Genomic DNA, 26,360 nt, shown 5'->3' with positions numbered 1-26,360 from the left:
TACCGATGTATTACCTTCATTCACCAACTTCGATTCAGGCTCATATACCGGTATATCCCAGCAATCTTATTATATCAAGTAGCTTCGGAGACAAAACAATCCCTGGCGTTACGTATCAGCTATCCAAGTACCAATTGATCTCTTTCCGCGACGGTGCCCGGTAGAGCGGTATGGATGCGTTAGGGATGGAAACTTGATGTGACAGTCAGTTCAAAACACATGGAAGAACCCACATCACCGACACGCTGAAAATGCTGTACAATTAATGCATATTTGTTATTAGAAAATCAACTTTATTAATTTTAAGTACCTCTACGAAAGTAATAGACTAAACAAGTTAATAAATCACCTTCCTAAGGATGTTATTATATATATTATTATGATTATTAACTCTTTAAATAATATTATAATCGACTATTGTACTTATTCAGATCTATACTTAAATGATCAATCATAAAGAATTTATTCAATTATATAAGCAATTAAAATAATTAGAAAATAATAGTATGTCAACATAGGTTCAAGTCAAAGGCCTTGCTAGTTCCACTTAAGTACAAGCGAAGGCTAGCCCTTTCAATAGCCCTTATATAAGGGCTATCCCATTCGCAGTTAGCTAGCTCATGAGGCAGCATAGACATTGACAGCCAGAGCCTACCCAGGTACATTTTGGGTTCTACGTCATCCATATCCTTCTCAAAGCAACATATAGAGATCATGTAATGTTCTATATAATAAATTAAAGAATCAATGAACGATAATTCCAGAGGATATTTGTATTATTCAGCAGTTCTAAATCCGGTCTACTTTGAATATAACAGGGGGAAATCGATTAACATTGATATTCACATCATCTTAAAGAATCGATGACTATATGTGCATATTCTCTCTATCATTGGATTGCTTAAGACGTAATGATTATTTCAATATGCTAACTTATACCTCTGGATTTTTTTCAAGCAGTCAGCTAATTTCATTTCTTTAGTCCTTATATTACGAAACTACACATTCTCCAAATAACCCACCCTCCCAACCTTCCACATCACTCTCTTTGATATCATCCTTCCGTAAAGCTCCCACCCCTACTCCATTGATGATACAGCCACTCAACCACTCTCCCCCACGACAAAGATCATCACAGTTTAATACCTCAACTCCACTCTCAACCAATATTCTCCACCATTCCTCGTTATCCGGAGTTCCCCAATATCTAGGTATTAACCCTCTTTCTCTCACTTCTCTACATTCATTCCTTATGATTTTCACTTGCTCCTTTGTAGGCCCTTTGGATTTTGAAAATCGACCAATTGATTTAGAAATATGACCAGACACATATAGTGAATTAGATGGATTTTGAGAAGACAGGAAATCGAAAAATCGAGCATCTTTAAAGATATATATGCTTTCATAATCGCATATTAATTCAAAGTCGGCATCGCCAGTTCCGACGATGGTTATGGGGCCAGGAATCAGCTTCTCGGTGGTCGAGTTATAATAGGTAAGGAAACCTGCAGTTCGAAGAGGTTCGAGAAGGGAATAGAGGATGGAGATTCCATCGCGCCCGGAGGAGACACTTTTATAATCAATTGTTAAATGTAACGATAGGTGTGGATTTTCATTCCAAACTCCCACTTTCTTTTCTGGATTTCCTGCAGCTTTGTTCTGTTGTATCAAGATGTCTAAGAGTGGATCTAAATAAAGATTTGAGAGTGTTTTTGCAGGATTAAGCTCTGAAGTGGCATGACCTACGAGGAGATCATTTTCAGAGATTGCAATTTTTGGCGAAGATGTGAAATACGAGAATAATGAGCCGAGAAAGCGAGAGGAACTGTAGTAGGAAGGAATGAAGCAATCCGCTTCGATTGCTATACAGCCAGCGGCAAGAGCGGTATATAGAGGGATTTGTTGATGTTCGTCATTATGAGACCAACAATTAATTGGGGTTATTGATGTGGTGAAATTTGGTTGCCAATAAGCATTTGGGGCGGGAATGGCTCCAGTGGCGACGATTTTTCGAATACCACAATCAGAATTTGGATGATTGTGTGGAAGAGGAGTCATATTTGATGCTTGATTTGATTGAATAGGAAACTATCGAATTACATTAGCATTAGAACGAAGATGTCTAGGACGAAATATGGAAATGGGTATTTAACCTTTGATAATTAAAGATTAAACCGGTCGAAACGAATTCCAAAATTACACAGTTGTTTTTCTCAAAGTGAAATATATTGGGTATTCTAAACGGAATGAGAAATCGAAATCAAGAACGCAATCTTCATCCACCAAAGTTGTTGAATGGAGAATGAATCGCGAGAACCTTCGATTGAGAAATCTTCTCAAAGTCGTAACTCGTACAAAGATTGCCTATCTTGATATTCAATGTCTTGGGACATGTGAGTAGAACCTAGAAATGATTTCAGATGTATGAAATGAGAGACTTCTCATCTAAACAAATCATTAACTCTTATAACGAATCAACCAGTTGGTTTATAAAGTCGGTCAGTATATGCATTGAAAATTACCTCAACCTAAGTTATTTATAAATGCAATTTCATTCCCTGTAGAAGAGAACACGAAATGAAAAGTCCAAACATAATAAGAATCTTACACTAGAAATATAGCGCAAAGCACACAATACTTATGGGTACCATGTGGCTTTAGTTACACTAGAAAATAATAATTCCATTAGTTAATTGGCTTCCGGGAATTCCGTTAGTGCTTCATGTCCATGGAAATCAGGGTCGCATACGTTAGAAAGAAATAGCGTTCTGGAAAATTTCTAGGTCAGGGGGAAATGTGATTTCAGTAATTCCATTACCGCGGTCATGGATTTGGATCCGAGACCAAATGGCAGCCGCCTTATACGCAGTCGATAGCGGCAAGAGAAGTAATAACTATCATGCAAGGTACGAAAAATTGTGTATGAAGGAATAGCTGAGCTCTCCAAGCGGACGACCATTGGTCTTTTTTCATCCTCTTTGGTTTCTTCGTTGGGTCCCACTATGTATAGCAGCGATCGACTTCACCGTCTTTTTGTGACCGAAGTTCCGTGCGAATAAAATTTCGTGAATATTAGAAAAAGTGGAGAATCAAAGTTGTCCAAGAAGGGTGTGTCGGTGGTGTCTTAGTTAGAATGGGAGGGGCAAACCTTAAAAGGAAATATGGGGTATGGGGAATAAGAGGCTCGGGAGGATATTTTGAGAAACTTGCGGTATGATAACCACACATCTCTTGCTGGAAAACTGTATTCTTGAGAATAAACACAAAGGAAAATCATCACAAAAAAAATCATCAGCTAGAAGCAGGAGAGACGTTTCTTGCGTGAAAAGAGTGACCTTTGTTTGAACATAATTGGATGCACAGAAGATCGTCACGGATATATATTATGCTATACCCAAACAAAAAAGGAAAACTCTAGTCTGAACGGCAACAACCACTTCGTTCAACATACCAAATTGTTTCAATGAATCCCATATATTCGAATGTAAATCGTAATCTCAAAATCATCAGTCCCAGAAAATCGTTATGAATAGTATGGCTCCATTGTCATCAAACCTCGGATATTCTTAATGCAATAGCCGCATTCAGCGTCTCCAATTTCACAGTACTCCCATCCTCGTCCCTCTCAACTCCCTTCCTAGCTTTGATATTCTTGTAGCCCCATCCATCATGCCTCTCGACAACGTCTATCCCCTTCCCTTCTAATTCTATTCTTCCGGAGACAGTTTTCGCTTCAATGTTGCCGATCCAAGCTAAGGGGTAGTATGCTTCGATACTTCCAGAGGAGGTTTTATGTGTCGAGTGAACAGTGCGAAGTTTACTCTTGTATGCCAGAAAATAGGAAGAGCTCGACGAGTCAATGAGGGTGGGAGTATATGGAGAGTCGTGGCTATTCGGTGTGGATCCAATCGCACTACTGCGAACGTTGCCGTTGGTGGAGGGTAAAGTAAATAAAGGATCAAGTAATGTGACATGCGTATTGCCACTCACTGAATGAGTAGAGAATTCATTTCGACTTTTATCATCGTCATCAGAAGTTGTTGATAAAACTGGTCTCACCATGAGTTGAATCCTACTAGAAGCGGTGTCGAAAGTCCCCGTAGATCCAACAAAAAATTCGCCTTGAATGGCCCCAGAAAGAGATTTTACACGTGTGATGTATTCTCGGGGATAAGTGGCTTTTGGGTATTGAACAGGTGACGATACTTCGATTTTACCCGAAGATGTATGAATATCCAAAGTAGCGGGAGCGGGTGCTGACTCAAGAGCCGGCTTAGGTTTCACCTCGATTCCTATGGCTCCAGATTGGGAAGATACTTTGAGAAGATCATAAAGGGGATATACACCTTCAATTCTGCCCGACACGGTTTCGACGACAATATGACGAGAATCGAAATCGAAGTTTGTTTTTGGTTCATCGTTAGTTGCGAGGGAAGCATGACTGATTGACGAAATTAAGTCGTTTGGAAACCTAACATGGCCTGATATTGTTTTTAACGTGGCGTCTTTGACAATTTTGACATTGACATCGTCAAAGATTCGAATTGATAGAGTTACCAGGTCAAAAAAAACTTTAAAGATCTCCGCATTTTCTGGTATCCAAGCCGTAATCTCAAGTGAGATGCAAGGGTTTTCATGTATATCTAGATTGGCAAATCTCGGCGTGCTGATTTTCAAGGACCCATCAAGCTCGTTCAAGGTCTTTAGCACAGACATTTCCGGATGGCTAAATTTAACTTCAACTGTAAAATGTGCTTTTCCTTCGTTTGAATTGCGTGGTAGATTTCGAATACGAACTTCTCCAGCTGTTTTGACCTCCGGCCCATAATGAGGAGAATCTTGTTGGTAGAACTCTTGTATCACCACAAGTCCAGCGGCATCCATGATTTCGAATGTGGTTTGCTCCGATTTGGAAACACGCTGACAGTATGAGCCACCATCGTGGATGGGGTTGGAAAATTTAGGCCCCCCTCCCATGTTTGAATCTGGATTCTTGTATACTTATTAGCTTTAGAACTAGTATTTAATCTAGATGAAATAGAACTACAATTATGAAGCTATAAATAATTGTACGTGGCGTGTAAGATAGTCTCGGTTTGCTGGAAGGGTAAACTTACTGATTTTCCTGTGAGGGTAGCACTTAATATAACGGCAGCAATGGTTAGAGCCAGTCCCAATCCAAGGGCTTTTGTTATAATCTCTCGACGAAAGGAAACCTTTTTGGGTGTTCGGGCAAGCCAAAGAGGTGTTCTTTCACCGATCTCCGGATTACCTGCTGGTCCTCCCATACTCTGAGATTCTCTTGATAGACCGTCTTCGAGGCGATGTTGTGAGAAAGTATTGTAGTGTATGGGAATATTCTGTCCTTGTGCCGAGACAGGAGAAGACGTTGCGGAAGCTATATAAGCTGGGGGCGGTTGTTCAAATAAGATTTGATGTTCAGGGAAAGTATTCTCTCCTCTGCGATATGACGAATCATGAAGTGAACCAGACAGAGGGTGAGAATGTCGGTGGTATTGAGTTGCATGAGATGACGCATTGGTGTACGACGACATCTGCAAAGTTGAAGGGACATCAGCGTCTCTCAGAAAATCTCCCATGGCGTATTGAGCATTAGATTTATCCTCTTCTTGTGAGAGTGTCGGATCCGGTATCATAGTTGAAGGAATTTGATTCGAATTGAAATATCCGTCGGTTGGACTGAGCTCATTACTATCATCTTCGTTCCAATTGTTTCTCGGATCATTTTCCGAATTGAATAGATCATCGGAGTAAGGCATGGCTGCCGCTAATGATCAACGCCAATATTGAAGTTGAGAACCAAAATTCGTAAGAGAAGACTCGACTGAACAGATCAATTCAATTGGATGTATGTGATGGCTGGCGTAAGCGCAAATAATAAGAGATGGAAAATCAGACAGATGCAATGTGCATCGTCGTTGTCAAGTGCGTAAGCAAGATAGAAAACATGACTCTCAATACCATCCCAAATGCATTTGATTGTAGAATGAGCCTTGACGCGTAAGAACCATAGGCAACAGTTGAAGGTCGACGAATATGTGCATGATCCCAAGCAAATATATACCCAATGATGGATGTAAATTTTCTGGTGATACGCGTCAAATTGAACAAATAATGTATTCTAAAGAGGATAGGAGATCAATTGGACAGCCATGAGTTGGATGATGCAACTTTGCAGAGTATTTCCGGATGGGTACATACGGTAGATGATGAAATATTGATATCAAGTTGATCTGATATGATAGACAAAAAACATGTCTCGAAAAGGAAGGTAGCCATCAAGTGGGGACATGACTCGGCAATCATTGTTGGCGTACAATTATCTACTTTATCCCACGAGAAATGCCAATGCCAAATTCACGACAAATCTTCTGACAGATCACAAAGATATTCCCTCCAAAGTTTAAGTAAGAGTTTGATATGTAATGTCTATCACGAAGTCGTGTCGGCGCATTTTCTTCGAGCCATGCAAAGTCTAAGAACATGTTCGAGGTTACTAGCTAAGGTACTGCACATTTCTCAGGCTTCTTCATATCAATTATGCCATCACGACCTACGCTAGGAACAGTAGGAAGATGAAATAGATCGAGTAGCGACCTGTCTATTCTTACAAATGTTCGATGGAGGTGTTATGGTTAGGAATAATTTCGTTCAAAGGATGTTGTTGGGTTGATGGCGATTATTTTAGGCTGTGATAGTGTCCACCTTTTACTTTGTGGGGGATTTCACACACCAGTAGCCAATTTGTGCAAGGCCACATTTGCTCTAGACTATGGCGCTTGGTGAAATGACAGCCGCTTCTGAGGCTAAATGGCTTAATGGCTTTGTACTCATTTCACTTCCGCTGTTCGCTTTCGCTATCATCAAACGGTCGCATGGATTCAGCAAGCGTTCTCCGGTCACTTGATTCTGAAGAGGTATGGAAAAATTTCACAAATTTCCTCAACATCCCTGTCGAACAACATCTAAGTTTTATATCACTCGGCTTCTTTTACGTCAGATTCGTACATCTTCCTATCACATACGTCCGTTCTGACAAACGAATAAAATGCAAGGTTCTCAAATTCCTTCTGCTACGCTTACATTAGTGCTGACAAGGCTGCTGTGTTCAATTAACTCATCGTAGCAATACCCGAGACCGGGTGTAACGATGGGTTATTGCTCTACACATATCAATTGTATCAGTTCTACCCCATCCTTTGGTATCGCACGCCGATATTGTACTTCACACAGGTCTTAGGCTGACATGAAAATTCCAAAATAGATTGCCACGACATCTACAGAGCCTTCAAGTGTGGATAAGCTCAATCATTGTATTCAAAGTGGGATACTTGCCCCCTTGTCGCTGGCCAACAACGGGGGAGCATAGACCATAGTGCCAATCACATAAAAGATTTTGTTCCTCACGCCGCACAGAATTAATTACGCTTAATTAAGCTATATGCAAGATTAATCCTCCTCAAAACACAGCCCTGCATTGTCAGCCGCAGAATATATCTCCACTCTTATTTTGTAACAATGAACTTTATATATCAATTCTACATACCAATTGACAAAGGTCGTGAGGTAGCGACTGTCTTTTCTCTTTGTTTTTTAGTTACCTTCGCTAAAGCATCATGCGGGCTTTTCAGTGTGTTAAAGTGTCACTTTTTCTTTATTTCAGTTTGGATGTGATTGCTAGTCCTACACTTGGAACGACACAGACCCTAAGCGCCAGAAACTCGGCTTCAACTGCGTGCGGCGATATCGTCAATAACGAAGGTGTGAATGAAAATTGCAAGATCCTTGATTTATGTACTGATGAAATAATAGATACCGTATTATTCAATGCAACTTTGGCGTTTGAATGCCTCACCAGTGTGCCATTCAATCCTGCTGTCGCTTCTCGTTTTATCACATACTATAATGATACCCTTCAGTTTCAGAGCACATTGAAATATCTCAAAAATCCACCTCCCAGCTATCAACAACCAGCTGTGGATCTCATAGCAGGCCTGAATCGAATTCAAAGCGCGATCGATGAAGGAATATTTTCAAATCAATACGAATTTGAGGCTGCTTTACAGACTCTTGTATACGCCGCACACGATGGGCATGTCGACATACTAGCGGGAGCTTTGTCTGCGTTTAGTTTTGCAAGTCCAAGGGATTTAGTATCACTGTCATTAGATGGCCAACAAATTCCAAAGGTCTATCTAGCCGACGATCTTTTTGACAGCGACTATTTTACAACTTTCCAGCCCTCAGCTATCAAATCAATCAATGGCAGAGATGCAACTACGTATCTTTTGGATTTTGCATCCGTAAATTCAGTTGGTACTCTTGAAGATCATTCAGATTGGAATCAATTGATGCTTAGTGCAGCTCAAGATATCCAAGGGTATTTCAATTCATTCAGTGGGGGGGCGACATTTTATCCCGGAGATAATATTACTTTCCTTTTGGAGAATGGGACGTCTTGGACTGAGAATTATCTTGCTATCTACGATACGCCTGGTCCCACCGGTCCTCTTCAAACTGGAGGAGACTTTTATAATTTTTTTGTTTTGGGGTTCTATCCTGCCTCATATGATCCCAATACCGATGATTCGGATGACGATTCAGAAGATAGTTCTAGTGATGATTCATATACTGCAGTCACTTCGACGACATCCGCTACTCCAACTCCAACTCCAACCGGGTGGGATAGTCCAGCTTACCCAGAGATTCCTGATGTTGCCCAAGAAGACCTTGGAACCTACGGGGATGGAGTTGTTTCCGGTATGTCATTTGAGAATTTTTTAACACATTATTTCTTTAAAAGACTTGACTATTCGGTTTCTAATAAAAAGCAGGATATTTTCTCAATAATACTTCTGTTTCTGTTTTAAGTATTCCAAGCTTTGATGTCGATGGGGATGCTGTCTTTAGTTTCCAGCAAACGATTTCTCAGTTCATCAATCAAACACAGGCAGCCGGCTTAGAGAAGGTTGTTATTGATCTGCAACAAAATTATGGTGGACAATCTTTACTTGCAATCGATACATTCAAACAATTCTTCCCGAATATCGATCCTTTTGCTGGTTCCCGTATGCGAGCCCATGCTTCTGCCGATGTACTTGGCAAGACTTTGACTCCATACTGGGATGATCTGGCCGAGAACGATGAGACAAAGTATGTCTTAGCGGCTGACGAATGGGTCATCACTAATCGGATCAATGCGGATACGAATCGGAATTTCACAAACTGGCAGGAGTTTTTTGGGCCTAATCAATACAACGATGATAATTTCACCAACATTGTAGGTTTTCTTCATTCTCGATTACTTTCACCTGACATCTTGGGTTCACATTTAATTAATATCAATAGGCACGATACAATCTGTCTAATCCTATTTTTGATGCATCTGGTGCTGGTCTAGATGTCAGCGACGACGCTTTTGCAGTGTACGGTTATAATGCAAATCCGGCACCATCAGGAGCTAAGCCACCATTTGCAGCAGAGGATATAATCATTGTAAGTCATCTTCCTGTATCATTTGGTTTTCATATTCTAACAGTTGTAGCTATCTGACGGTATATGTCACTCTTCTTGTGCTCTTTTGATCGAGATGTTTCGCCACGAAGCTGGAGTTCGCGTTGTTGTCGTAGGAGGTACACCAACAACAGGACCAATGCAGGCTCCTGCTGGATCTCGTGGCGCACGTGACTACGATACTTTTACTCTTGACGCCAATATCGATTTCACTCAAAAACTTTTGCAAAACCAAAGCTCAATCGATGCAACATTTCTTCCGAATAGAACTGAACAACTTAGCGTGTTTGTCTACTTTGCGGATATAAACCTCCGTGATCAAGTACGTAAAGATGAAGAGATTCCATTGCAATTCGCCTACGAAGCCGCAGATTGTCGGATTTACTATACACCACAAACCGTGTATAATTACACAAATCTCTGGCAATATGCAGCCGACGCCATTTGGAAGAACTCTAGCCTATGCGTTCAGGATTCAACTGGATATTCATCAATTTCACGAAATTCAACGAATTTTGTCGGCCCAGCAGGTGGTACTGAAAAGATCTCTACCAATATTACCGATTATCTTGCTTCATTAACGACCTCTCCCATTGCAAATCTTATTCTCCAGGGTCTCAACGACGGTCTACCAGCCGTCAACGAAGGTGCCTCTCGCAATGCTCCCGCATCTGCCAAAGTCATCAAATGTACCACAGATGACGACTGCTTGAATGGTAAGCTCTGCGTGAATATTCCATCTTGTTCTGGGGGTAAAGCTGTATCTCAGTGCCTGAGAAAATGTCCGGCAGCCGGTCGACTATGCCCAAGTACCAAGACCAAATGCACACCGCATAGCACAGATGGAAAACTGGGAAATCAAGATGTTCACAAGAACATTTGTCCTCCAGCAGGAAGTGCAGCAAAGTGTGAGAGTCAAAGCCAGCTGAAAACGGTCAATCTTAATCAATGTCCTGACTGTAGCAAATAATTAGACCAATGATGGATATAATGATGGCGCGGGATCGGTATTGGGGAGTTTATGGTGGAATAATTCAGGCTCTTTGGCCTCTGAACTTGGGTTTTGCATTTATTGTATCTCTATTGCTTATTTCACGCAACGTTGTTCAAAATTTCTTCTGAGTGGAGTATTACGGGAGATATTGATTGTATTTAACTAGAATAATTTCTAGATTTTTATGCTCCACCGTAATCTCAAAGGCAAGCAGATTTTGTCAGACATCATTAGTATGAAGTCAGTCATTTTTCGACCCAAAGGTTAATTATAGAATTTCATTTCTTGGCTGTGAGGCACAGGGCTGACAATATCCCATTTTTCTGCATGTCAGCAACCGCCCCCATTTTGGATGCATCCTTCAGCTTTTAGACCGCTTAGCGCATCATATCCTATATATCTTATGTCACCAATCTTTCTTAATATAAAGGATGTCCCAATTTATCCCTCTGACTACATCCTCTGTCCATTCCACATACCAACCTCTTTTTCTCACAATCACCTCAATAAGCAATGGCATCTACTGACGGCAAAATCTACCCTTCTGTTCTCCCTTCCCCTTTCATCCGTCTTTTAAGTCTGGATTCTGGTTCTGATGAACCAGTTAGAGTAACACTACATGAAGTAAATCTCGAGAACGCACCCGCATACGATTGTCTCTCATATACTTGGTCCGACCCACTATACCATGCTCTCAGTCTGGAAGAGGAAATTCATCGTAGCAATGATAAACGCGAACATTCTATCCTCTGCAATGGTCAGAACTTGTTAATTACGGAAAGCTTGTTATTAGCATTGAAGGAATTCAGTAAAGACAATAATGAAGATAGCAGCAGGAGTGGGAAAGTTGGAAATTTTAAGAGAGAGAGATTCATGTGGATAGATGGCATATGTATTAATCAAGACAGCATCGAGGAGCGAAATATACAAGTTGGAATGATGGGAGAAATCTACACAAAATGTTCGCAAGTAATCATCTGGCTTGGAGTTTCAGATTTTCATTCCCCGTATGCTATTGAAGTCATAAATCTTCTCTCGAAAATACCTCCGGAAAATTATATTGGCTTACGTATTAATGATCTTGAGGATTGGGACATATATCCAAAATTGGGTATCGAAGAAGTTGAAACTTGGAAATGGTTAGAATATGCAGCATTTTTACAACGTACTTGGTTTAGTCGCATATGGGTTGTTCAAGAAGCATTTCTGCCAAGAAGTGTTGTTGTGGTTTGTGGGAGTGATGTTATTGGATGGGAAAATATAACAGCTTGTGCGAAAGTATTAAGAGAAACAGGATTGGGAACATTACTGATGGAGCTATTGGTTGAAACTGTGGACAATATTGAAGGGACTGTTTACGTGAACAATACTTTGAACAACCAGTCAATCTTCCAAAGTATGAGGGATATGGCTACACTTGGATCGGAAGAAATGGGGAAAGTCTTGAATTTGGAAAAGTTGTTGTATTATTCAAGATTTTTTGATGCGACAAATCCAAAAGATAAGATCTATGCAATCAGAGGCATTTGGGAAAAAGGAGGGAAAACGATCCCACTGGACATGACGCCCGATTATCAACGAGATCCAACGGTAGCAAGTGTGTATACGAGAGCAGCACTTGAAGTGATTTTTGAAACCAAAGATTTGAATATTCTTTCTTTAGTGGAAGATTACAGCTTGGCGACTCAAAATCCCAACTCGGTGCGGGCGGTTGGAAATCTCCCTTCTTGGGTACCCGATTTTAACTCGTCATCTAATCCTCAACCTTTGGCTGGAAATCCTAGACCACAACCGGGAAGTGAGAGATGGAATGCAGCTCGAGGTATCCCATTTGAAGTGCCAATTCTATCACCGTTAGAATCACGACATCTTCTCCCGATTACAGGTTATAGAATTGATATCATCTCAGAGTCCGCAGCCAATCAAGCAGAAATCATGGGCAACAATTTCGGATTTGACACGGTGCTGGAACTCTTGGCAAATTATCCAAGTCAAAAATATCCTCATATTGACGATGACACGGAGACATATTTCGAAGGATTCTGGCGAACCCTCATCAAAGACACATTCCAAAAGTTACCGGCAAAAGAGAACGCACGAAACGCTTTCCGATATTTTATCACAGTGCGTGTCTCTGAGTTGAGCATTGCATACAACTACGCACTTTCAAAGCAGACCCCCGATCTACCCAAATTACAAAAAGCATACGAAAAAAACAGACAACTGATCAACGACTTGTCTAAACATAGACTAAACGGATCTCTGATTCCTACCTGGGAGGATCTTGAAGAACTCATTGAGATAGCAGCCAATGAAGATTTAACTGATCCAGAAAAGGCGAAGCTTGACAAAGATTATGGGGATTTTTACGAGTCTTTTAGGATTGCGTATGCGGGAAGAAGAATGTTTAGGACTGAAAAGGGATATTGGGGTATTGCTGCACAAACACTGAATATTGACAATGAAGACGAAATTTGGGTTATAGCTGGGTCAAAGGTACCGATGGCTTTAAGACCAGTGAAAGGAAGTAATGGTGAAAATCGAGAATTGATTGGAGAGGCTTACGTGCATGGTCTTATGAATGGTGAGGCTTTGAAATTTTCGGGAGAGAGATTGAAGAGTTTCTTTTTGGAATAAGGGAGAATCAAATGCGTTGAGTGCAGAGGGACAGCTCAAGGCAATACAGTTCCGTGCATAATCTCGTTAGATCAATGTCCAAGATTTCTGACTAGGATCATATGGAGATGAAACAGTCAGATATTTGTTAGGAGGGATTGATAAAGTCATTACATTCTACCCACATAAATTTTAATCGTTTCGTGCCTCTGATCAGCAATAACTTGGAACCGGTTTTGTCAGGTAGATATCTCAAAACCACTGTGGAGTGTGCGGATGAGCGGAAGCACATTCTGATTTACTAAACCTCAGTCGATGAAAGGAAATGAATCAACTTAAAAAGAATGCTCACTTTGCTCAAAACATCATGAACGATACTCGGTGAAATTGAATAAAATTGCAAGTGCCACTCCTCAGACTTCTAGTGCATTCAGCTATCGATCAAATACCACAATCGCAACCTGAGGTTCAAAACCATCCTCAATCTAACTTCACTTGATCTTACATGCTACTACATAAAACACATCATCAAACACCAATTGCATTGTATATAGCGCCCACATATGCTTTCGTACGATGCGACCCCAAGCCAACATCAGCTAATTTGTTCATAGTGTATGATATTGTCAAGCGTCGATCAAGATCCATGATAGCAATTGAGCCACCATATCCCCCCACGTACACACACGCCCTTCCGGTAACCACTTCAGGTCCGTGTCGTTCCCAGAGAGCCCAAATCCGATACCGAAGCGAATGTTTTGCCCAGTGACCAAGTCAATTCCTTTCGACTGTTCTTGGAATATGAGATTAATTGTCTCATTTGATAGAAGACTTACTCCGTTTGCTTTACCCCCAAGTGAGATACAACTCAGCATAGTGGCAATGGAGAGTGCATTGCCATAGCCATTAGACGAGCCAATTTCAGCTTCTCTCCACTCGGGACTGTCGACAACAGATGGATCCAAAGGTGGGTTACCGAATGACTTTGCTGATATTGAGGTTGTATCGGTCTTTTGAAAGATTGCCTTTGAAGCCGGAAATACTAGGGAAGATATCCGGTGCCAGTTTTTGTCCGACGCTCCAATCTCAAAATCTACACCTAATGGATCGGCTATTTCCTGAGCAACGAAGTCTTTCAAGGTTTTACCTGTAATTTTGCGAACCAATTGGCCGATGAGAAAGCCGTAGGTCCACGAATGATAGCCAGATGCTGATCCTGGTGTCCACCATGGTTCTTGTTCTGCGAGCTTTGTAGCACTCAGATCAAAATCGAACAGGTCACTCATATTCATCTGCGAGTCCCAGCCTGACAGTCCAGACGTATGTGACAAGATGTGTCTAATCTCGATGCATGACTTTCCATCGCTAGCAAATTCAGCCCAGTATTTCTGCACTTTATCGTTTATGTTGAGAAGTCCACGATCAACTAGGATGAGTAAAGCAAGGGCACAAATAGTCTTTGTTGTGGAGAAGACGTTAACAACGGTATCGTGCTCCCAATTCTCGGTCTTGTCCTGCGTTCGGAAGCCTCCCCAAACATCGACCACGTTTTTTCCGTCAATGTTGACAACAATAGAAGCCCCCAACTCTTCTCCTGTATTAAGATGGTTCTGAAATACTTCCAACAGCTCCGTGAACCTTGGGTCGGCATATCCGTGTATTCCCTTGTCCATGATCGATAAATAAATTACTAGTATGGTGAAAATTATGCTCAACTCAAATATTTTCCTGGCTCACACTCGACGGAATATAAGATCCGATTAAATTATTCGAGTATATCTAGACATTGGAATGAATTGAAACTGAATGAATAAATTTATAATGATACGCAGAATCCTTGCGCTCTTGGTACCAGTCTCATCCCACCGTTAAATGTAACGGATGCCGAGCGATCATTTCGATTATTTGAACGTGAGATGGTAATGGATGGATGCTCGGGGAGTTAAATTCTTGGCGCTTGGGCTTCGGAACGGGATTGCTTGGAAATCAGAAGTGAGTTATCAACTCCTCTACACTTCATTTTAAAATCTTGATTTCTAATAGACCTAGTCGTATCGGCTCCCTCGTTTTTCCATATATTAATCATAAGCTAGTTTTGGGGATCCACCTCATTGGTGTTCTTTCATATGTTTTATTGAATCTGGAAAAGTACTGTTTGATACCATAACATATTCTTGACCTAAGCCAGCGTTTCAGACTCCCATCCTCCTCTCCCATTCTATTTTAGACCTAGAATAGAGGCCCTATATCCTAACAATTTCTTAGAACCCCTCTCCCTTGCTATTCTTTCAAAAAATTCTGTCTAAGTTAATCCTGACAAAAGAATTTGAAATGATGTTATTTGAGATATAAATAATATTACTATATGTAAATATCAATCAATATTTTGAAAGAAAAGAACTTTTACTTCTTCATCCACATTATAAATAAAAACAACTATAACTTTATATTTCAATTAAACATTGTAGCTATCTTTCAATCATCGTTATCCATCCCATTCTATCCTAAGCTTCAAAACTCCTACTCTCTCAGTAAAAATATTATATCCTCATCCTACCTATCCTTCAAATCGAAACCATCCTAACTATTCTTAGTTCAAGGATAGAATAGGATGGAAGATTTGAAACGCTGTTGACCTTCACTTCCTTTTGAGGTCTGAAGTGCTTGAGGTACAGAAAAATACCTTTAAAAACTTATTTTATAGGACACCTACCAGTGTACGCATGATGAACTGCTACTCTGCTGTTCAGTTTCACTGCGCTCTGTTTAATCGCAAATAAGTATCATTCAGTCAATCCCGATGAGTATATATTTAAGATCAAATCATTAAGATACATCCAAGTTCATAATTTGCTACAAGACTTTAGTGCTTCAAGTAAACGCGAAGCATTATTCAAATTCTAAAGATCTTATATCGTTTGCTTTCCGAGCACGTTTCCCCCAGACAAACCATGCATTCATGATTAAATCATCAATCTCATATTTCGGAATCCTTATACTGTGAAGATCATCACAACCCTCATAATCCTTTTCGTCCATTAACCTTCGAGTTTGTTTGGTTGGAAGGAAGATTGTGGGTTCCTCGTATTGGAAAACCGCCAGGAATTGGCCATCTGACACGATTTGCTCGTCGGGCGATAAACCAAGTTTTTGCAGATCCAAGCCAGGCGGGCAGGCGGTCCAAGTGTGTGGCACGCCACTCCCAATACTAACTAGAGTCTTTGGCGGTATAACATAAATCTCGCCACCAAGCTCAACGATTGCGACTCCATTCAGCACGAGGATGTTCTCGACAACGTATCGTCGACTTTTTGCGTCTGTAGCCATCGTCATATGAACGTGTCTCGGCATCCGAGTGTTTATATCGAAAGGTAGACACCCAAAAGTTCCGTTCATTGTAGGCATATTGATATCTTTACTGTGGCCGAGATTGAAAATTTGAAGCTGTCCAGGAATATTCGTCTCGGCTGGAAAGGCAGTCTTGGTTATCGAACCTTCCCCATGGACGATTCGAGTGCCATTAGAAAGTTGAAAACCAAGGTTATGTTCTGCGGACATTTTTAATGCTTGATGCTTGAAATTTGCTTGAATGTTGGCTTTGCTAAGTTTTGTAATACAAATTTACGAGGTAGTTGGAACTTCGCAATATATAAAAGAGCAAAGAGTAAGTGAGATCCTGTTGGTTCGCCAAGAAGATAGCGGGGGGGGGCACACCTATCACAAGCAAAATCTGACTAAGAATATTCACATTACAGTCCCTCAAATTTATTGGGACTTGCCAAATCTTGATTAGAATCAGCGAAAGATATCATGCTACTCGAAAGTCGAAATACGACATCGGATTTAATGTGGAGCGCACCATCTAACTCCAACGTCCCTTTGTGTTGAAGATTACAGTGATGTTTGACGCCAAAACTTAGGAGATAGGTTGAAACCCACTTGATAACTGCAGCTTTTCACTAGACTCAGAGTTATCCCAGGAGCGTAAGGGTATACTAGAAAAGGAGCGCGCATCTCCTGGTGTTCCTAGGTCTCTTGCTGCAACAAATTACCGAATGGGATCTTTCGCTTATTCCGAGCACGGATGGAAGTACTGTGCGTAGTAATTTATTTTGCAGATTGACAAATAGCACAAATTCTACAGGTCGCATGACGATCAGTCCAGTACTCATTGTTTTGTGATTTCTAGAAGTGCATGGCTTGCGTGCTTCTTGTTATTCTATTCCTATACTTGAAAACAAATCTTTGAGCCCACGGGGCTCATCAATCTCGATTTGATCCAGAAGCTACAGGTGCAGAGTATCCCGAAAAAGGTTCTTCTTCCTGCAATATCATCATCAGCTCATCACGCAAAGATACGAGAGTTTTTTGCTCTCTTGGCTCCCATCCAAGCTTCCTCAATCGATTAGCTCGATTTAAGGAATTAGAGCCAACCACTACAGATGAATAGGGCCCAAATAGGTCGTTGTACGATTCCAAAGGTATAGTTTTGGTCTCAGGACTATTGATTCTCCCCTCTTCGTACAAGATCTTGCCAATCTCAGAAGCACATTCCCCCATGATAGGTCTTCTCCATTATTGCAAAAATAGTAAGGGTTCTTAGTACCCAAATCACTGGTCTCGAGCGAGTGTAATAGTGTAACATAACCTCTTGCTAAATCGCGAACATGTATTTGTGACCACTTTGATAAGCCTTTTCCAATATGTCCGGCATAGCCATGCTTTATCGCAAATCGAGCCAGAGTAGGTAACTGAATCGATAATCGCTTTTCCCGAGAGTTAATTCCGTAAATGAGGGGAGGGATCATGATTGCTAGTTTCGCTTTTGAGCCGAGACTCTTATTGGCGTTTACAATGGCCAGATCAATCTTTCGATGTGGTGCCTCGTCAGATATTGCATCAATATGTTCCGGTTTATCATCCTCGTAAAAAACTTCGGTTGGAAACGAGCCTTTCGAATCATCCCCAAGCAAACTCGCTCCGCTTGTGTGGATATAAATCGCGGCTTGGCCACTTTGCACACGTTGAGTAATGCCTTCGATGACGGCTCCTACTGAGACAATATCGTCCGCAGTCGCAGTATGAATAGTGATATCACTTAAGCAAGCTTGCCTTGCAATTATCTCCGAGTCGCTGAGAGACCCTCTGACCGTCTTGACGCCAAGTTTTTCGAGTTCCTCGGCAGCAGCTTGTCTGCGAACGAGTACCGTAATCTCATAACAGCTTTCCCCGAGTAAAAGATCCAGTATCTCGCCGCCAATATATCCAGGACCAATGAGGAAGACTTGCTTTTGGAGGGACATGATGATGTGTTAAAATGTAGGATGCAGCTGCCGTGTTATGTTGAGGATGGAACAATAAGTTATGGTGTATGGCGATGGATGAGACTGTCTTTAAACTTATAAAGTTGTTGGGAACGATTGTTACTCCGACATGCTACAATATTAGTAACATGACAAATCAAAGTTTGCATGAAAATTAGTTCTACACCATCGTTCTTGTACGATTGGATAAGAACCTTCGTTCGGTACGGAACAACAGATTTTTTCGGAGTTTCAATGGTGAAGGAACTTCGGGGAGGTAATTATCAATGTCGCACTTGCTTAGCGATCTAAAAGATGCTTTAACCGAAATCAAACTCGCGGCGTCGTAAGCTAGACATAGGAAAATCAAATAAGCAAATAATCCCCACGCCCATTTTTTCACTATTTCTGAGTATAGCAAAATCTCTCCATAGGCATTCTGTTCTAAATTACCTTTCAACGATAACGGGAGGTATCCTTGCATAGAGGTATCCGACTAATCCAGCCGCAAAATAATTTAGTTCCGATTAACGCCGATCGGATCACATTTCCGCAATCTTCTCCACTTCGCACTGAAATCCGATCATATTTTAAGTACGTACAAATGGCCCAAATGTTGATTATTCAATTGTTCTATCAGGATACATCTGGAGAGACTTTCCGATGTAAACTTGAAAGAAATTGAAAGATATTTATTTTTTGCAAAGCCACTGCCTCCAACTTTTTGGTCTCGGAGATTTTGAGAGCTCACAAAACTCCAGTCTGGAAAAAACATCCCCTATTTAGATTTACGTTCCTGATCTCTATTCCAACAACACATTCCTGATTTTAAGTCCCCATTCCAAAGCTTCTCCATGCATAACTCCATGTAGATATGCCTCTCCAACCAGTTCATAGAATCCATCTTCACCTCGTCGAACAATTAAAGGAACTGAAGCACCCGCTAAAACCCAAACTTCGTCAGACGGACATAAAGATTGTGCTCCGATGCCAAGATAACCTTTGAGAGTTCGAAATAAAGTCCGGGCATCATTTGCAGCTTCTATTTCTTCCTCGAGACATGAGATTTCCTCTTTGCCGTAATTGCGTGGTTGCTTCTCGGTAATACTGAGTCATTGCATGGAATATGTTGCCTGAGATTTGTTGCGTACACCGTTGCGGACCCATTCCTGATAGTTTGCTACGAGTTCCTCGCATTGTTGTGGTGCTGGATGTTCATTTTGATATGTATCTGCTAGAATAGTGCGCCATACGACTTCATGTGGAGATTGAAATCTGCTGATTCGGAAGTTAGAAGTCTCGTTGAAAAATTCAGAAAAATTCGAGAAACTTACTTGCCACCCATCGCAAGTGGGTATATAGGGTCGAGATGAGCTGTGACCTCATATATTCCATTTAAGAATTCCATCGAATGTAAAGACTTATTTTGTTCTTTGACCTTTTCACAGATTGTGTCAAGCAGCATACCTTGCAATATCAAGGAGTTAGGCTCAGTTTCCAAGAATTTTTGTTTCCACTTCAAATCACCACAGGCGCTCCAATTACAGTCGCCGCGCATTGATAAAGATAAGGGCCCTCGCGGGACACTATAATCTGGAACCCAAGTCGGTAGATTGGGAACAGATGCTATCGAATCCTGAGCATCAGACGATATTCCTAAGCCATGGCATTGGAGCAAGACTCTGGCCACATTTGTGTAAACATCTCGTGCCGCCATCTGGTAATTAATTGAAAGGGCATCTGGGAACTTTGTGAATGGTAGACTGTCCTCTCTCGATAAACCAAGTAGCGCATAAATAATGTCTCGTTTATCGGGAGCCTCACAATATTGATGCGCGCGAAAAAGATATCGAAATAAAGGGAGAAGCTGGGTAGATTCACTCCCTGCTCGAGTGGATTCAAGTTGTATGACTGCCATCTTGAAGCCTGTCTCTGAATTAAATAGCATTTGATGCTTTTTGTGTCGTCTACCCTTCAGAGAATTTCCGGGAAACTTGATCAAACGATTGGTGTGAAGTTCCTTATACCATTCAGTATGGGTTAAGAACGACAATGCCTTCGAAATTGTTTCCCAAGGAATGATTTCTTTGCCGCAAGCAACAACCACATCATTTCCTGTTGTAACTTCTTGTACAGCCCAGATACCCGAGAACCAAGGTCTATTAAAGAAAGCTATGAGACTGAGCCATGATTGTAATTGCAAAGGTACAATGTTGAGACTTTGAAAATATTGTTCTTGACAATCCCAATCTAAACTCACTAGATTTGACCACTCATCATGAGGCACCAAAGATAGTGTTTTTAGGGCTTTAAATGCATCAGAAGTAAAATGGATCTTCTTCCCAAGTCCAATAATGACGTTCCGAGCCTCTTTGAGGGTTTTCGGCACCATTAAAATTTGGGCAGTTCGGTCCATGGCATCCTCTGAGTTAATGCACACCGAATCGATCCAAATATATCGTGTCTTCATCTTCCCGGAAGATTTCGAAGCAACTTTCCTTCCGGTTTTGATGGAATTCTCTGCATCCCCACAGATTCTCAATATTTTGTTATCACATAGTACAATATGATTTCGTGGAACCAGATCTCGCCGCGAATGAGATACAACATCAAATGTTGGAGCTTCGATAAGTTCCACTACATGCAAAGAGTATTGAGTACGACACCATAGCTTTGATTTTATCTCAAGAAGTCGAATGGACGTGGGTGACGGGAGGACCGTGTAGATAAATGGTCTGTCAGTTACATAATTGCGTTTTGGAAATCCTATGAAGTCCATGTTTTTCAAGACCTCTCGGGGGGCTTGAGGCAAGGTCGATTTCTTTCTTTGGCGGATTGATGCACAAGCCGAAAAATCTTTGGAGTAACTTTTATGACACTGGGTTTATTCCGAGAGGAAAAGAAACCAAAAGCATCGAACATATCTGCAAAAAACTAGTCATTTAAAATCAGGCAATTGAGACTCATCATGATCTTTTGATCTGGACCATCTGTAAGTAGGTAAAAATACGCTTGCGAGGAGTCTTGACTTTCGATGAAAATTGCAATGCCAAACTAGATTTGCTCTTCAACGACTTGCATAATTTTCGACTCTGTTGTCTTGACGTGGCTTGATTAAATTAACCTTCTGTGACACTGATATGATCTATAACCTACGATTATAGCCCATTCATCAACAAAAATTGACTCTTCGATGAACTAGAAACGTGATCGTTGAGTTTGAACTGTCACTCTGTTAACCTGTCTTTCTCACAAGACTTGCCACCATGCACCTCTTGTAAAAGTGCAGAAGCCTGACAGAATGGTCATCGAGATGCAAGAAGCCGTTCATCATTCTCAGGCAATGATTTCAGTTCACTTCACTACTAGTATAATGTGTCTGTACTTTCTCATGGAAATTGAGATCGTCTGTTCTTCACCCTGCCACAGATATGTCCAATTCTTTGAGTATCATTCCTCCGAACACTAACCATTGTATTCAACCCCCCCCCCCCCCCCCCCCCCCCCCAATAATCTTCAGTACATCCATCTGAACCCACAGATACCATGCCATACCCCCCTCTTCCCTCTTCCTCTAGGTACTTGCTCAACATAAATATTCAAAAATACCATCAGATATTCCGAAAGATCATTAGAAAAAATGCACAACAATGTCACCTCAATGTGAACTTTCACTGGAAAAGAGCTATTCATATCCAATTCTGAGTCTCAGCGGCAGAATATGTACAGATGGAGCACTAGCCTTAGCGTTTCATCTCAGGTCCTGATCTTCTCATCCTCTCATCCCACATTCAAACGGCAAACCGCACAAAGTAAAATCTCTATCAAGATATTCTTGCCACACTCGTACAAGCAAGATCTGGAACTTCACCCAGACATACCTGATTATCAAGATGTAGATAACCTTTACAAACGCAAGTAGTAATGCATGTGTGGAAGAACCTCCTTCCATCTCAACTTTTCAAATTCCTGCAGCAAATTGAAATTACGTATTTATATCCTGTTTCAGGTGCTGTTGGCAGTATCAGATGAAAACCCTGAATATTGATGGATAGCAAAATATGAAGAAAACTGAAGAGAGAAGAGAGAGAATAAAATTGATTTTTGGGGGAGTTCTGTGCCACCAATGACACACCCATCGTCCCCAACTCTGAATTCTAAATTTGCCGATATCGCCGAGTCCTCAATCAACTTTTCACTTAGTCCCAACACCATAAATCTTGTTTCTCCAAAGATCTTTTCAATAATACCAAAAGAAAGAGTGCTCACCAAATGCCATTTGCTCTATATGTTATACTTCATACATTATCAGCTAACTACTACCTACTAAACTACCTACTAAACTACATAACTCAAGCTCTTCACAAACCCCATTTCCCCTCCATCATCTCTTCAGGTTCCTCAAATTCTATGCTCTCTGGACAAATCGCACTCGCTGGAAGTCAGACAACTTTCCATTACTTCAATAAATATACACCAATGCAAAAAAATTATACAGCTTCAACATTTTCTCAACCCACCACGACACATGGTATCAATATCTTTCGCTTGTCTGAAAGTGCGCCTCTGAAAATCAAAATCAACCTCGAATACATATAACGACAAAATTACCCTCTTACTCCTCATTTTTCATACACCGGTACATCCTAAAATATCCTCTTCCAGCCCCTAGCTCATCAGCTCCGCCTATGTCCATAGATCTTTTTCAAATTTTTGACATTCCTCAGCGATATCATGTGCAAAACCGCTGAAACGTTGCCAGATCTATCAACTCATATAATGCACATCCTCAACATACCGACTCATTATCCCACCACACGAGAATAAGGATTAAAACAACCCAAGAAAAGACAAAGGAAACTACTCAGGACTCCAAACAATCTTATGGCCCAATCTGCACTAGATGAACCTCACACAATAATATAGCAAAAATACGAACCAAGAATCACAAACGCCAATGACTATGCTTCGCCATACGTCATATAACCACAACTTTTCTCTTTGCGAGTGCCAAAGTTAGGAGGCAATAGTTGTCTTCCACTCATCTCGAAACTTTCGAATGTGGGACTTTAGATCGAACGTTCACGAGTCAGGTCGGCTTTTATCTCGGTCTTTCAATCTCCGCCAACAATCTCACAAATCTACTATGCAACTCGATGAAAAAATCAGGCAATCCCACCAACTCAGCCAAGCCTCTTCCTTTCAAACTCGCACCAGCCATTCTACTATCTGGTCCTCTATTACCACCTCTTAAGAAAGATGAAGTAGGTGTGGTTATCGTACCGCCACCTCCAAACGGACCACTGCCATTCCCATTGCCATTTTTCTCATCGCCAGGTCTAGGGGATTGGAGTGCTGATTCAGAACGTGCCAGTTCTTCATCAGCGAGGCGTGCAATCCAATCTGCGAGATCACGGAAGGCAGCGTCGAGGAAGGAAAAAGTGCGCATGGCCATGCGTTCTTTTTGAGTGGAGAGGGCGATTAAAGCATAGACTCGACGTCGGCCACGAGCAGAGGGATCAGGAATGCGAAATATATATGCGGTGGTGTAACCAGCCATTGGATCGCCAAAGAAGATTGGGCCGCCAGATGAGGTAGTTGTGGAAGATGTGAGGTGAGAGGAGAAACTGGAGATAAAGGGGGACGAGGTTGTGGAATTGGGTGTGGGATTTGAGGTTGGTGGAAGGGTTTCACATGAGAGAGTACGAAGACAAGATTGCCGGATAATGGAGAAAGAAGTGGGCTGTAGAGGTTCATGCGTTGATGTATAGTCAACGAAGTGGTTATGCGAAAGGAATTCTCTGGTGGTATAGGTAGGAGGAGATGTGTCGGATCTTTTGATCGAGAGTCTCCGCGCCTGGTGCTGCTCTTCCCGTTCTTCTTTTTGGATTGCGCATTCCGAATCGTCTGAATCTGAGGATGCAGACTTGGGAGGGGTGCTCTGACCTGCAATTCGCTCATAAGGCTTCCTTGTTCGCAGTATTGGACCATTATCGAGTTTGCCAGTCCCTGAAGGTTTAGGGCTTGCGGGCATATCATCCTTGGTCTTCTTAGGTAAAGTAAGAGCGCAATTCTCGCATGGACCTGGCTTTTCACTTGGATATGTTTTGCGAAAGCTCGAATCGCGTCGCAATTGGTTTGTCGTGTTTTGTGTATTTTGCAAAGTAGGTACTCTGGGACTTTGAGGAGGTGTTTCACCCGCGGAACCCGCTGTATTTGGCGCATTCGAAGGACTTGAGTTTACATGAAGAGCTGGCCGACTTGCCGTAACGTCTGGCTCGGAAACAATGGAATTCGTTCCATGTGAAGTATGCGCATTTGTATTTAGAGAAGGTTCCGAGGATCTGAACGATTTACTTGTACTAGGCCTCCGAGGGGTGGGTTCTTTTTTTTCTGGACAGGAAGTACAACCTACTGGAAGTGCTTCTGTTACCATAACCGGGGTTGGACCATGAGTGTCGCAATAATGCGCGAGACATAACTATGGTAGAGAACACAAGGTCAGTACAAGGTCCCATGATTGCCGTATCGAAATCCCCCAAACATCCTAATTATCATTGTGAACCAGTCGCATATCGTTCACGGAAACAATTGTATTGTGCGCCCATCCATCCACAAGGCAAACACGGGCGCAGCATTGGGAAAGAATAGAGGCGCAAAGGTGTGTGAACATGATGCGGATGCGACTGCGACTGCGACTGCGACCATAAAACAATTGTAGAAATTGAAAATGCGAGGGTGTGAGAGTATGAGGGTGTGAATGAATAATTTATCTTACAATTAAAGCCATAGTATTAGAAGAAAATCAATGGATTTGTGAATCAATAGGTCCTTGTCGATTCTGTATTTTTTTTGCCTCTCACACGTTTTCTCTCTCTTCCTGTTTGTTGCCAAATTCTCGGTATTTTGAAATGTCTTAAACTTTTTTCTGCTTTTAATCCTCTTAATCCCAGTGTTGCCGTCTCTTTCTGTGGGACCTTGGTGACAAAGTGGATTTCGATTTCTTTTTTAGGATCGTCTCACACTCTCACACTCTTTATTCTTCTGCGATTTGTCGATATGTGATATTTGATATGTACTCCTCCCAGTACTCGGATGCTTTGGTTCACACAAAACAGAAGGGTGGAAGGTGTACAATTGGAACCGAAATCGAAGGAGCAAACGCGAGAAAGCGAGGTTATTCGTAGTAGATTTTTGGTATGGGGTATTGGTATTGATTGATTGACGATTGGTAATTGATTTTCCAGTGATTGGTCATTAAGTGATTCTTGATTCTCGATCCTTTATTCTTCACTCTTGATGGTTGTATAATAAGAATCGGCGGAGTGAAAAGAATTCTGTGGTATTTCCTCTTTTATAAGAAAAAAATGGAACAGAATAGAATTGAGATTGAAATTGAAATTGAAATTGAATTAAATTTAGATTCTGGAACGAACAAACCCACAGATGCCCAAATGAACTTTGTTAGATCGAACGACAAGTTTTGGTGGGGGTTGGAGGGCGCTAAAAGTGTCAAGGCAATTCAAAGAAAGGTTAATTATGAGTTCACCAGATGGAACTTCATCATATAATCATCCCTAATAATAAAGTTTGAACTAGAATCAACTAAAGTAAGTGAAGTATGAAGTACGAAGTATAAAGTGTGTTCATATATCTGTATATTTCTATAAAACAATGGGTGATGAATGTTTCGAGTGATGAGGTGGCTGAGTGAGGGAGTGATCACTTAACAATATAGACAGCAAACTTCTCGAGAAATGCTTCGATGGATTTATATATATACACTTCTAATTCATCAGAAAGAAGGCATTCATATCAAAAAATGAAGGTTGGTCAGGAATCTCTCTTGTCTAGGTGTTTACTTGCTTGCTCACTTGCTTGATCATCATGTCACAAAAGAAAATACAAAATAA

At 41.2% G+C, this 26,360-nt stretch overlaps 9 protein-coding genes across 9 annotated transcripts; 2 read left to right on the top strand and 7 right to left on the bottom strand.

The window, feature by feature from the left end:
• Window positions 1-990: 990 nt before the first annotated feature.
• Bfra_004796 (uncharacterized protein) lies at window positions 991-2,058 on the bottom strand (the record flags this gene model as incomplete). Its single annotated transcript, XM_037335190.1, has 1 exon — window positions 991-2,058. The coding sequence occupies one exon, from the start codon at window positions 2,056-2,058 to the stop codon at window positions 991-993; it is 1,068 nt and encodes a 355-aa protein (XP_037193724.1).
• Window positions 2,059-3,549: 1,491 nt separating this feature from the next.
• Window positions 3,550-5,780, bottom strand: Bfra_004795 (uncharacterized protein; the record flags this gene model as incomplete). Its single annotated transcript, XM_037335189.1, has 2 exons — window positions 3,550-4,992; window positions 5,118-5,780. The coding sequence occupies 2 exons, from the start codon at window positions 5,778-5,780 to the stop codon at window positions 3,550-3,552; spliced, it is 2,106 nt and encodes a 701-aa protein (XP_037193723.1).
• A 1,857-nt stretch (window positions 5,781-7,637) lies between these two features.
• Bfra_004794 (putative peptidase s41 family protein) lies at window positions 7,638-10,504 on the top strand (the record flags this gene model as incomplete). The annotated part of the gene is made up of 5 exons (XM_037335188.1): window positions 7,638-7,782; window positions 7,834-8,781; window positions 8,856-9,301; window positions 9,370-9,516; window positions 9,566-10,504. The coding sequence occupies 5 exons, from the start codon at window positions 7,638-7,640 to the stop codon at window positions 10,502-10,504; spliced, it is 2,625 nt and encodes an 874-aa protein (XP_037193722.1).
• Window positions 10,505-11,041: 537 nt separating this feature from the next.
• Window positions 11,042-13,165, top strand: Bfra_004793 (putative heterokaryon incompatibility protein; the record flags this gene model as incomplete). The annotated part of the gene is made up of 1 exon (XM_037335187.1): window positions 11,042-13,165. One exon carries the CDS (start codon window positions 11,042-11,044, stop codon window positions 13,163-13,165), a length of 2,124 nt encoding a protein of 707 aa, XP_037193721.1.
• A 605-nt stretch (window positions 13,166-13,770) lies between these two features.
• On the bottom strand, window positions 13,771-14,817 carry Bfra_004792 (putative beta-lactamase family protein; the record flags this gene model as incomplete). Its single annotated transcript, XM_037335186.1, has 1 exon — window positions 13,771-14,817. One exon carries the CDS (start codon window positions 14,815-14,817, stop codon window positions 13,771-13,773), a length of 1,047 nt encoding a protein of 348 aa, XP_037193720.1.
• A 1,216-nt stretch (window positions 14,818-16,033) lies between these two features.
• Window positions 16,034-16,702, bottom strand: Bfra_004791 (uncharacterized protein; the record flags this gene model as incomplete). The annotated part of the gene is made up of 1 exon (XM_037335185.1): window positions 16,034-16,702. The coding sequence occupies one exon, from the start codon at window positions 16,700-16,702 to the stop codon at window positions 16,034-16,036; it is 669 nt and encodes a 222-aa protein (XP_037193719.1).
• An 878-nt stretch (window positions 16,703-17,580) lies between these two features.
• Window positions 17,581-18,447, bottom strand: Bfra_004790 (putative nad dependent epimerase dehydratase family protein; the record flags this gene model as incomplete). Its single annotated transcript, XM_037335184.1, has 1 exon — window positions 17,581-18,447. One exon carries the CDS (start codon window positions 18,445-18,447, stop codon window positions 17,581-17,583), a length of 867 nt encoding a protein of 288 aa, XP_037193718.1.
• Window positions 18,448-19,250: 803 nt separating this feature from the next.
• Window positions 19,251-21,226, bottom strand: Bfra_004789 (putative heterokaryon incompatibility protein; the record flags this gene model as incomplete). The annotated part of the gene is made up of 3 exons (XM_037335183.1): window positions 19,251-19,544; window positions 19,599-19,725; window positions 19,782-21,226. 3 exons carry the CDS (start codon window positions 21,224-21,226, stop codon window positions 19,251-19,253), a joined length of 1,866 nt encoding a protein of 621 aa, XP_037193717.1.
• Window positions 21,227-23,548: 2,322 nt separating this feature from the next.
• Bfra_004788 (uncharacterized protein) lies at window positions 23,549-24,883 on the bottom strand (the record flags this gene model as incomplete). The annotated part of the gene is made up of 1 exon (XM_037335182.1): window positions 23,549-24,883. One exon carries the CDS (start codon window positions 24,881-24,883, stop codon window positions 23,549-23,551), a length of 1,335 nt encoding a protein of 444 aa, XP_037193716.1.
• Between the last annotated feature and the right edge of the window lie 1,477 nt (window positions 24,884-26,360).

Source organism: Botrytis fragariae, assembly GCF_013461495.1.
Source record: "Botrytis fragariae strain BVB16 chromosome Unknown tig00000050, whole genome shotgun sequence".
In the NCBI taxonomy this organism is placed as follows: domain Eukaryota; kingdom Fungi; phylum Ascomycota; class Leotiomycetes; order Helotiales; family Sclerotiniaceae; genus Botrytis; species Botrytis fragariae.
The sequence above is the reverse complement of the archived record's forward strand: the minus strand, read 5'-3'. Positions and strand labels throughout refer to the sequence as shown.